Source organism: Bombina bombina, chromosome 5 (assembly GCF_027579735.1).
Source record: "Bombina bombina isolate aBomBom1 chromosome 5, aBomBom1.pri, whole genome shotgun sequence".
Taxonomy (NCBI): Eukaryota; Metazoa; Chordata; class Amphibia; order Anura; family Bombinatoridae; genus Bombina; species Bombina bombina.
Genome location: NC_069503.1, coordinates 511688165 through 511700856, shown reverse-complemented (window position 1 = coordinate 511700856; position 12692 = coordinate 511688165). Strand labels below are relative to the sequence as shown.

General features: G+C 36.4%; 1 protein-coding gene across 1 annotated transcript in view; it reads right to left on the bottom strand.

The window, feature by feature from the left end:
- The window catches only part of AMPH (amphiphysin), a 519511-nt gene that overhangs the window by 115759 nt on the left and 391060 nt on the right, over positions 1-12692 (bottom strand). The window contains exons 11-14 of the mRNA XM_053714425.1: positions 10124-10252; positions 6820-6933; positions 3383-3406; positions 369-392 (exon numbers count right to left, since the gene is read on the bottom strand). Of these exons, the coding sequence (XP_053570400.1) occupies positions 369-392; positions 3383-3406; positions 6820-6933; positions 10124-10252 (291 nt within the window). The remainder of the gene's footprint in view (positions 1-368; positions 393-3382; positions 3407-6819; positions 6934-10123; positions 10253-12692) is intronic.

Below are 12692 nucleotides of genomic sequence, written 5' to 3'. Positions count from 1 at the left end.
GAATGTATAAAGGAGGTGTCTTTCTGACTTTCACTAACTTCAACACTCTCAATCTCCAAGCTATCTGAACCTATGTCAGTCTGAGATAAGTTTATGTCTTCAGGTGAGCTACCACCTGGGTTTTCATCTATAGCCAGGTTACATAAAGAAAGACTTAATGGCGAGTTGGGCTTGATGCAGTCAGAAAAGCAAAAAAAAAAGAAGGAAAGAAAGAAAAGATAAATATAGCAGGTAGAAAATGGACAAAATAATAAAGAATATTACAATACAAAAGAAAGGTATTGTCCAAAAATTTGTGACATGGTACTTGAGCATCTACATTTAAAAAAAAAATGGTTGTTATGGAAGCAATAGGAAAATATACTTACTGGTTGTACTAGTTCATTATTTGTCTACATGAAAGAAATAAAAAAAACATAGATGATATAACAGTGCATTTTATTAATTTGAATAGATCAGTGTTTTGTTTTTTTTTCTTCAAAATTTGCTATTTAAAACTTTAAGGCTTCAAATATATTACAATCACTCCTGTACTGCAAAACAGCTCTCCATAGACCCATAATGCCTATTCAGGGTCCTAAAATGCCAACTTCATTGTCAAGAAGGAATAAATAACACATGTAATGAACCACAAACCCCATACCCTAAAATGTCCACACATCCCCAACTACTGCATATTTGCAGAGAATACAGTTTTTGGAATCACTTAAAGGGACATAAAACCAGGTTTTAAACAACTTTCCAATTTGCTTCTTTTATCTAATTTGCTTTGTTTTCTTGGTAACCCTTTGTTGAAAAGTATACCTAGGTAAGATCGGGAGTAGCAATGCAGAGCTAGATGATGATTGGTGACTGCATATATGAGACTCTTGTAGTTGGCTCACCTGATGTGTTCAGCAAACTCCCAGTACTTCATTGTTGCTCCTTCAACAAAGGATACCAACATAATGAAGCAAATTTAATAATCAAAGTAAATTAGAAAGTTGTTTGAAATTGTATACTGTACCTGAATCATGAAATAAAACAAATTGGGTTTTATGTCCCTTTAAATGTACAATTTATGAATTAATAGATATGACCATCTGGTTCTAGAAAGATTAAAAAATACAAAAGAGAAGAAGAGTTCAACTAGGGACAGATGCACATTTCTACGTGTATGGGCCTCATCATTGGAGGCACAACTATATCACTCTAATGCACATTGAGATATGGGTCCATGTCTGGTTGCCCCATCACCCTTATGGAAACAAATTCCTCAAGGCTTTGGTGCATACATTGAAGCTCTGTCAGTTCCCAGCTAAGTTCTTTTCTTTTCTACTTTTTTCTCTATAAAGTCTAAGATATGTTATAATTAATATTAAATGGTCAGAATATTGAAAGAACATTTTATGTTTTGGTTATCTGCCTTTTGCAAACTATATTTAGTAGAGATAAGAAGTTTTTTAGGTAAATGGGAATTATGGCACACTTAAGGCTTAATAAAAGTGGAATTTTAAACTATTTTCAATGTCAGACTTTATTCATTATATAAGTTTATTAGGATGAGTAACCTGGATGCATAGTATTACATCGCATATAACAAAATGGTACTGGGCAAACTAAAAATATATATTATATATATATATATATATATATATATATATATATATATATATATTGTATATATATATATATATATCATAAAGTCACAGCAGTACACCAGGATTTTCACCAAACATATGCCAAAGTTTATTGACGTTTTAGGGAACACACACTCCCCTTCTTCAGACATGTATATTCCCTGAAATGTCAATAAACTTTTGCATTTGATGGGTGAAAATCCTGGCATGCAGCTCTGACTTTATGGTATATTATTTTAAGTAAAGCACTCAGGTGGCTGACCGCTGGTGGGCATGTGAAAAAGAAAGTACACCCGCTTTGAATTCTAAGGTTTTACGTATCAGTACATAATAATAATCATCTGGTCCTTAGCAAGTCTTAACATTAGGTAAATGCAACCTCAGATGAACAACAACACAACATATTACATGTCTCATGATTTATTTAATAAAAATAAAGCCACAATGGAGAAGCCATTTGTGAAAAACTAAGTACACCCTCACTACAGGTCTGGGGGACCTGATTTCCGGCGATGTCTGTCCGCCTGCTCAGAGCAGGTGGACAGGTTATGGAGCAGCGGTCTTTGTGACCGCTGCTTCATAACTGCTGTTTCTGGCGAGCCTGCAGGCTCGCCAGAAACACAGGGCATCAAGCTCCATTCGGAGCTTGATAGATAGGCCCCTAAGTAGCAGCCAGGTGCTGCTAATCAAATGCCCTTGATTCATTGATCATAAGCAAGTGTTACTACCTCTTTTTGCTGGTCTGGAGCACTTAGGTGTGTGTTAACAGAATGCCAAGGAGGAAAGACATCAGCAATGATCTTAGAGAAGCAATTGATCCCAAGCACACCAGCAAATCTACAACAGAATGGCTGAAAAAGAAAAGAATCAAGGTGTTGCAATGGCCCAGTCAGAGTTCAGGGGGCCTATTTAACAAAGGTCTGTCGGACCTGATCCGACAGTGCGGATCAGGTCCGACAGACCTTGCTGAATGCGGAGAGCAATACACTCTCCGTATTCAGCATTCCACCAGCAGCTCTTGTGAGCTGCTGGTGCAACGCCGCCCCCTGCAGATTCGTGGCCGCCAGCAGGGGGTGTCAATCAACCAGATCGTACTCAATCTGGTTGAATTGCGGCAATGTCTGTCCGCCTGCTCAGAGCAGGCAGACAGGTTATGGAGCATCAGTCTCACCAGAAACACGGGCCCTCAAGCTCTATCCGGAGCTTGATAAATGGGTCCCTATACCTCAACCCGATTGAAATATTGTGGTAGGACCTTAAGATAGCTGTGCATAAACGAATGCCCAAAACCTCAATGAACTGAAGCAACGTTGTAAAGAAGTGTGGACTAAAATCCCTCCACAACGATGTGAGAGACTGATTAAGTTATACAGAAAATTATAACTTCAAGTTAATGCTGCTAAAGGTGGTTCTACAAGCTATTGGATCATAAGGTGTACTTAGTTTTTCACACATGGCATCTCCATTTGGCTTTATTTTTTTAATTAAAACTTGACACAGTGTAAATATATTTACCTAATTTTAAGACCTACTAAGAACCAGGTGATTGTTATTATGTCCTGATATCTAAAACTATAGAATTCAAAGAGGGTGTACTTTCTTTTTCACATGACCGTATATATATATATATATATATATATATATATATATATATATATATATATATATATATATATATATATATATATATATATAAAAACTTTGGTAGTTCACCATTTATTACATTTTATTACTTATTTTAAATACTTTGTTAAGTAACTTACCGTCCAGAGATCCCAAGGCAGGGTCTATGAAAAAAAAGAAACATATTATAAGAAAAAGTATCTGTTATCTGAGAATATAGCTACGAATGACCAAACAGGTCAGAAATATCATTAGAAGCTTCATTGGAGAATTTGTCTATTCGTTAAAAACCACCAATAACCAGAACCATCACCAATGGTTTTAATTAACTAAACGTGAATATAACATGCAATTTCCCATAAATGCCTTTCATTACCTTAGCATCTCCTCACTTGGTCAGTCTTATATGCCACCAAATGGATTAATTAAAAATGATCCTTTCATGTGATCAATAGTATTGTATGTTTTCCACATCTTTTAAAATCTCTCTTTCAATATAAACATTCTGACACAGTGCTATCTTACTCCCATCTCCTTCATCACATTAACCTTACATCAGACCTATGCATTAGAGGCTGCGGAAAGAGGGGATCCTTACTGCAAATATGGTGACAATGTCTACTTATAAAAGCCTTCTTGGGAAAAATAATCACACATATGGAAAAGGTCTTTAACATTTCAATACATAGCACCCCACTAATAATGTCATTAAATGGTCCAATCCTTATCCCATATAAAAACAGGAAATCTATATATGAAATGATAACCCTGTGCAAAGAGATTGATACCACAAAGCAGAAAAATAAAAAAACATAACAAATACAGTATATAACTGAATGGTTTAACTTATACTATATCCCTAGAAAGACTCCCTTATATCACTGATAGGAAGCAGGGCCATATTGAGATGATAGAACACTATCAAAACTTTCTACATATTTTACATCCAATACTCCATACTAGTTAGTCAAAGTATATTTTTTGATGATGGCATTTAACTGATCACAATCAAAAATAGATCTGTGCTTTAAAAGCCCACCGCTGCAAAAGTCTTAGTATATGGGGTGGTATCAGATGTTCTATTAATCTGAAAAAAATCTATTTAACACTATTTTGTAGGGAAGTTTAGCGTTAAGACATCTGTGAACAATGAATTGTCTAACCTCCAATAAATTCAAGATGTCGGAAAAAAACCTGTACCCGAATCGCCATAAGCTTCTACTCTATTAACCCCTAAATCGTCACATAGCCCCCCGCAAAGACCCCACTACACTATTAACCCCTAAACCGCCAGCCCCAAACGCAAAATAAACCATTACACTATTAAGCCCTAAATCGTCAGCCCCCCAATACCAAAGTAAACCACTAATATCTAACCCCCTAACCTAACAACCCCTAAGTTAACCCAAAATAGACTAACCCTACTTTTCTTTAAAAAAAATAAAGACTTAATTGTGAAAGTAAAAAAAAATCTAACCTTACCTTAAAAAACAAACAAAAAAACAACCTTCCATTACTGTTTAAAAAACAAAAAAACAAAACTAACATTACCAAAAAAAAACAAAACCCTAACATTACTTAAAAAGATAAAACCCTAACATTACAAAAAATAACTTACTTTGTTGTAGGGTGTGTGGTGGTTTAGGCGTTAATAATGTAAAGAGGTAGTTTAGTTTTATCTGAAAAAACACTATTTTGTAGGGAAGTTAGCGTTAAGACATCAGTGAATAGTGAATTGTCTAACCTCCAATAAATTCAAGATGTCAAGTGTTTTTGGCCGGTTTAGGGCTTGATTACAAGTGGAGTGCTAACCACTACAATACGCAAAGTAAACCACTAACATCTAAACCTCCTAACCTAACACCCCCTACATTTGCAATGTGGGGGGTGGCAGTTCAGAGGTTCAAAGTGAAGTTTAGTTCAACTGTTTCCTCCAGACAAATTCTTTATGCAACCTTTTTAAAAAAAGTAAAAAGTTTGAGCAGTAAATGTGATTGCGTTCGCACAATCGCATTTACTTTCAACTTGTAATATGACTGCATATTAACACTCAACGCTACCCATAGAAAATATGGGGAGCGTAAATTACTGCGATTCTGTGCAAATTAAATTGCGGTAATTTTAACAACGTGCTACTTGTAATGTGAATTTGAGCTTTCTGTGGTCCGGATGGATTCCATCCAGAAGTTGGGATAGGGTTTGTTGTGGTAATAGAGTTGAGCTTTCCACAAAAGTAATTGTTATCAGCTTACATGTGAGTCAAGTTCCAGCTCTAAGTACAGAGATACTTGTTGTAAAGCCCCATGTATATGTAATGTTGTTGTCTCAGAATAACTTGGTCAAGGGATAGAATGTACGAGTGGACAGCTCTGCAAATATTTTTATTAGATCTGCCTTGAAAAATCATTTGTGGCTGTTTTCTAGCATAATGTAGAATCTTCTCTTTAAGTTGATACTGTAGAATCTTGATAATTACATCTATTGGTGGTTTTCTGTTGGTGGATTTTGGGCGCAATGCTCTGTGCGTTCATTTAATATGAATATGGTCAAGCCAGGAGGAGTTGTCATCAACATTTTAACATATTTGAATTTGTTTTAAACAAGCTATAAATCTGTTGACAAATTGTCGGTGCATTACAATAAAATAAGCCGTTTCACCTAAATCTTGTGAGTATTTTCCATGTAGTATAACATTGTGTGTGCTGTTACTACACCATGGTGGGCTCAGTGCTCTTTTGAGGTCAATATTTATTTATAAAATATTTTACCAGGAAAGATACATTGAGATTTCTCTCGTTTTCAAGTATGTTATAACATCTAAGGCGGGTGGAAGTTGGAACGATAAATCGGCATTATCAAGTGTTTTCAGATGTTGAATTAGAAATGGCAAAAATTGTCTAGAAAAGCTATTGGGAACTCTTGAAAATGGTTTGTGGTCACTGAGAATGTTAAAAATAGAGCTTTTCTCTGTGAACCAAAAACACAATTACAGTTGTGGGAAATAGATGAAAACATGCTATTGTGAACTAAAAAGTGGCCTTTTTTGTCCAGAAAAGGAGCCAAAACACCTTATGGTAGTTTATAACATATCGGTTGCCTAACTCTGCCCTATTTCTTAGTAGTACCACTGGTAATAATACTCTGGTAAATTGCTAGTTTATTGCATTCCACCCTACATTTCTATTTTCTATTGCACAAGGAATTGCTTGTGCAACACTGATCCCTGCTCTCACATGACCTGTCAATTACCTAGAAAAAGCAAGTTTGTAAAGGATTTATTGCCACAATCTCAGAGATGGCAAAGAGGTTACAAAGCAGCATTGGTATGACTGCAGCTTTGCAAATTGCAGCTCTTGTAGTGAGCATGCACCACAAGGCCCGCAAGGCAGCATTAATTTCTTAGCACATGAAGCTCATAATGCCTACTATTCCAACAAAAAGTCAGCTGCCTGGGTACAGGAATGTGCATAATTTTTTTTAATATATTTTTTTGTTTTCATTTAATGGTTAATATATTTGAAATAATCAGAGAGTGCAGATCCTTCTCTCTATAAAATATTCAAAGAGAAACACATACCTGTGACATTGGAGAATGTGATTGTGTTATTCCTACAGGTGCTGTTTCTGGCTTGAATGGATCAAAGTCCAGATCTAATAAAGATTCTTCTTTCTTTTGTTCTGCAGCTTCATTCTGTAAACAGAAGAGTTGATTACCTCCAAAGTATAGCAACCACTTACTGTCATTTAATTTACTTATTTACTTATTCTGCTAATAAAAAATTATAAAAGTAGAATTTGTAGTTCAAAATGTTATTTTATCCATGAAGAAAAATGTGTCATGCTAAATATGGTATCTTCACATTCAATCCGTTTTCAAAGAAACAAAATATCTTGATTCTAATATGTGCAAAAAATGCAGCATCTGTTCAGAACATTAGGGCCTAAATGTTGATAGATTTTATAGAACAACTAAGGCACAGATATCATTTTGAGCTACACTTACTGATCCAGTAATCATTACACCATACGAATTTCCGTACAACTGCAAAATAAGTGCGGTCGTCCTCAAAGCAAACACTAACTAGCGCGGAGACAGTTGTGAATCACTTACAGTAAAATAAGTTTGACTTATAGAGGCCAATTTAACAAATGTCTTGCGGACCTGATCTGGCAGTGCGGATCAGGTCCGCAAGACATCACTAAATGCGGAGAGCAATACGCTCTCCGTATTCAGCATTGCACCAGCATCTCACAAGAGCTGCTGGTGCAACGCCACCCCCTGCAGACTCGCGGCCAATGGGCCACAAGCAGGGGGTGTCAATCAACCCGATCGTACTCGATCTGGTTGAATTCTGGCAATTTCTCTCCGCCTGCTCAGAGCAGGCGGACAGGGTTATGGAGCAGCGGTCTTTGTGAACGCTGCTCCATAGCTTGTGTTTCTGGCGAGTCTTCAGACCGTCAAGCTCCGTTCGGGGCTTGATAGATAGGCCCCATACTTTGAGTTTATAGTTCAAGTTTGACTTGAAGGTATCCTACAAACTAAATGAATGCCTCTACCAAGGAACTTGCATGTTTCATTCTTAATATGCTTAAAAAAGAATAATATATGAAGTGTATGTTTGTTTACCAAAAACCTAAATTTAAGAACATTCCACTATATTGTTTTGCATCTATTAGGCCTCTAAACTTCTTTCACTCACATCCTCCTTTGGTGTAAGAATATATATCCAACTTGCTTCATCTTGTCTCCACTCCTCCATCTTGTATCTATTCAGCCATTCTGAACTTATACTGACCTGTTATTATGCTTAAACTTAGTCTGGTATACACAAACTGAGGAGTGTGGGGATGGCGCTAATGCTAAAAGAACTTCCTAGTCTTCCTTAATAATGTCTTAACACTTTCAAAGTTAGGATTAACAATAAGATAAAAGATACTAAAAAGAGAAAAGGAGGCGCTTAAAAATTAAAGATGGAAGTACACAGATATATTGTAGGTCTCCTGACATCTGCTATTACAGAAAAACATATTTATCTGGTTGCTAAGTGTAACTACACACCTGCTAGCATAAACATGGTTTCACCACATACTTTCTTATCTTTGTACCAAGGACTAAGTTTCACAGTTTTTGCCTTTCACATAAATAATCTTATGTCTAAAACTTTGTAACTTTCCACCTATTATGCTGCAATAAGTGGGTGTGTATGAAGACCCTCTGTGTCAATTTTCAATGTATGTGATGTATACTGTATAACAGCATTGCAAGCTGTCAATAAACAGAACAGTTATTAGACTCATCTAGTATTTGTCTGACTTCTGTTCTCTGAGATATATCGTACAGGTGAAATACTCTGCTCCAGGTGACGTGCAGAATAGTGACCAGTGACAAGGTGTATCCAGGCCCAAAAAGGACCCCTAAAATTTGGTATTTTACAATCCAACATATTCCCTACTGACTTTGATGGACAATCTATTGACCTGGTATTTTCCTAACTCTGGTCTATATCTAACTTCACCTGTCACCCCTTTCCCATTTGCTTACCGCCACCTGCTTACCTATAATCTTAATGTACCGGCTAAACCCACTTCTCCATCTCACTTCCGCACCTGTAGAAATCTGCACCTGTAGAAATCTGGGATCCTCTTCCATTTTCCAAACATATTTAACACCTCCTCCCTCACACATCCACTATAACTCTTGCTACAGCACACTATAACAATACTGTCTCCTCTGCACTAGACACTTTTGCTCCTCCCCAGCTGCGCAAAACCCCACACCTTCAGTTACGGCACTCTCAACAAACGCTCTACTTGCTATAATGCTTCTGCACTGCTGAGCATGTCTGGAGGAAATCTTGCTCTGAGCCTTATTTCATCCACTATAAGTTTATTCTTCATTAATACACATCTGCCCTTCACTTCACCAAGAAAACTTACTTCTCTTCTCTTATATCTACTCTTTCCTCCAAAACTAAAGGACTCTTCTCTACTTTTAACTCTCTCCTCTACACACCTGCACCATCCCATTTGTCTGTCTTTAGCGCTTAAGACCTGGCAGACTACTTCTTAAATAAAATACATACTATTCAAAGCAACATCCCAACACAAGCCTGCAATCTTCCAACTCTACCCCCAGTCAACCTCTCTGACACTCTCTGGATTCTCATTCATTCGTCTTTGAAACCTTCACAGCAGAATTAAATTAAAAATTTTCACCCTGACCTAAAAAGCCCTTACCAACGCTGCTTCCCACTACCTTTACTTACTAATCAACAAATATACTCCAGCCACACCCTAAGATCCAGACTAGACTTAGACTAGACTTAGACTGCAGGACTTCTCTCGTGCGGCAACAACGCACTGGAACGTACTTCCTTAAGTTGTCAGACTTTCCCCTAATCTGCCTTTTTTTAAACGCTCCCTAAAGACATTTTTGTTCAGTGAAGCCTACTACCCAACTCAGTAACAAATAAATTCTTCCTACCTAATAATTGCCCTTATCCAACTCTGCATAAACATCATTCCCACTGTTGCAGTCCTTACCTCCTGTTTCTCACCCTCACTAGATTGTAAATTCCCAAGGCAATAGGACCCTCAATTCCTCCTGTATTTGTCAGATTTTGTCTTGTCTCTTACAAGTATTGTATCATTGTTTTACTTCTATCGATTATACCCATGGACAACACTGCGCAATATGTTGGCGCTTTATAAATAAAGTATAATAATAATAATAATAATACACTCTTAACAATTAAACCACCAATCTTGCCTGTTAGAATACTTAAAGACTGGAGCTATGAAATACTGCTCGAAAAATACATTTATATAGGTTAACATGACCTACAAATTTTCCAAAATATTCAATTTAATGTACCACTGACCTGTGATGGAGTTGTCACATTGATTTCTGGGACAAAATTATCTTCAAAGAAACTAATAATGTTCTCTTGTTGCAGCTCTTTCGATGGAGTGAGTTTAGGTAAAGGTGGGACAGGAGGTCCTTTTCTCAGCTAGAAATAGAAATAAAAAAAATAGATAAATAACTCTGCCTGCACAGGGATTAAGCCTTTCTGGAATTTAAGAAAATTATTTGAGATAGCTCTTATGGCTTTGAACTTAAAGGGACACTAAACCCAATTTTTTTCTTTCATGATTCAGATAGAGCTTGTAATTTTAAGCAACTTTCTAATTTACTCCAATTATCATTTTTTCTTCGTTCTCTTGCTATCTTTATTTGAAAAAGAAGGCATCTAAGCTAAGGAGCCAGCAAATGTTTGGTTCAGTACTTTTTATTGGTGCTGTCCAATCAGCAAGGACAACCCAGGTTGTTCACCAAAAATGGGCCGGCATCTAAAATTATATTCTTGCTTTTCAAATAAACATACCAAGAGAATGAAGAAAATTTGATAATAGGAGTAGATAATTTGATAGTTGAAGAACTAGCAATGCACATGGGTGAGGCAATCAAATGAGGCATCTATATGCAGCTACTGAGCCTATTTAGATATGCTTTTCAACAAAGGATAGCAAAAGAATGAAGCAAATGACATACTGTAACAGAAGTAAATTGGGAAGTTGTTAAAATTGCATTCTCTTTCTAAATCATGAAAGAAAAAATGTGGGTTTCATGTCCCTTTGTTTAACATGCTTGCACTTTGATTGTTTTTTAAATCTTTTTTATAAATAAAATATAATGAAAAAATAGATAATTAAATTGTGTATTTCCTTATTATAATTAAAGAATGTTAATAGAAATAAATAATTGTTCCCAGTACTTACATTTCCCTGTTTCAGTATAGCCACACAGGATCATATTCATTGTACATATTTGACCCAAGCAAATTTATATGAAACAAAACATTTTATTCTACAATATTTCCAACATCTGTTGCATCTTAAATTGAGGCAAAGGGGGGGGGGGGGGTATCTTTCGTATGATAAGCCCTGTGGGTTCTATTTTTGTTCTGTTTTTTTGTCTTTTGGGATTATGACAGTTAGGGGTTTAAATTATTTGTTATGATGATTAGGGGTTAATAATATGGAGGTTTGCAATGGGGTATCTGGTTGTTTAGGGCTTCAAAGCAATGGGGTTAAGGTAGTTTAGGTGTTTATTGCAGAGGGATTAGGGATACTGGAGTGCTGGAGAAGTTACTGCTTGTGGAAACAGCTTACACCAGCTTTTAATTATTGATATTAAAAGTTTTAATTTCATGGTAAATTTGGCATGCACTAGGATTGCTACCTCAGTCATGTTTTCCAGGACACTTATAAGGGTGTGCAGGGAGGAAGATGTATTGTGTTTCTGGACAACACTATTCATATTTCTCCCTGTACACCCAGCAGCATGTGTAACCCATAAGTGTCCAGGATAAAACGGTTGAGGTTGCAACCCTAGCTAGCACACTAACTAGAGCTTCCCATTATAACTATGGTATGCACTGATTTTGCTTCTTGCACAAAACAAGTCTTAGGTGGCTAAAAATATTAATAGGATTAATTAATAAGATTGGTTTATGGGATAACCCAGTGGCTCATACTGAAGGGGTGTAATTACCAGTTTGCAGTATTATAAAAAAAAGTTTAGTAATAATGAGTTATCTATAAATAGACAACAAGCACGCTGCACTTTACAAAGGGGTTAATTTATAATCAGTGCACTGTATCATATAATAATGCTGTATTATGTTGATTATAAGCATCCTGCTATATAATTTTATATATATAAATATAAGTATAAAAAATATACAGAATTGTGCATCATACAGCTTATTATGTACAATTATAGACAGAATTATAAAATTAATATATGTATGAATAAGTAATGTTTTTAATAAGAAACTGAATTTAATGGTATCAGCCACAACTAAATTGCAATCCTCTCCTACAGCAAATGAGTTAGTAAAGCAATGTTGCAAGAGAGGTCTAGTGAACCGTAAAGGATGATGTTGCGTTGTTATGTGACCATAACCCTTGTTTAAAAAAGGCATTATGAGCCATCCTTGCTTGAACTGAACTGAACTGCAGGAAATGTATAATCACTCCTAGCAAGGAGAGAAAAACAACACCAAATTCTGCTACTCAGCTTCCGGGTCAGCAGCAGGCATGAAATAACACGCTGTTCGATGGATGGGTTTCTTAGGCTGTCTTCAGCAGCGAGCAAAGCTGAGCAGAGCTAGGCTAGTTCTCTGTTCCTACATAATGTACGTTACTATAAAATCTCCTTTCCTGCAGTTGAGAGGGTAAATATTATGTAGTTTGGTTGTCACTTGTGCAGCTTATTTACAAGCGTAAAAAACAAACAAAGCTCTGTCAGATAAATGTGTTTCTTTGCTTTACAAAAAAGAGGTGTGCTGGTTAGTAGAGGTTGATTGCCGAGATGCCTCAGGGGCAGTCGCTCCCCCGGAGGGCTGAACTGGACCAGGCGATCCCACGCCTGATGAGCCCTGGTTA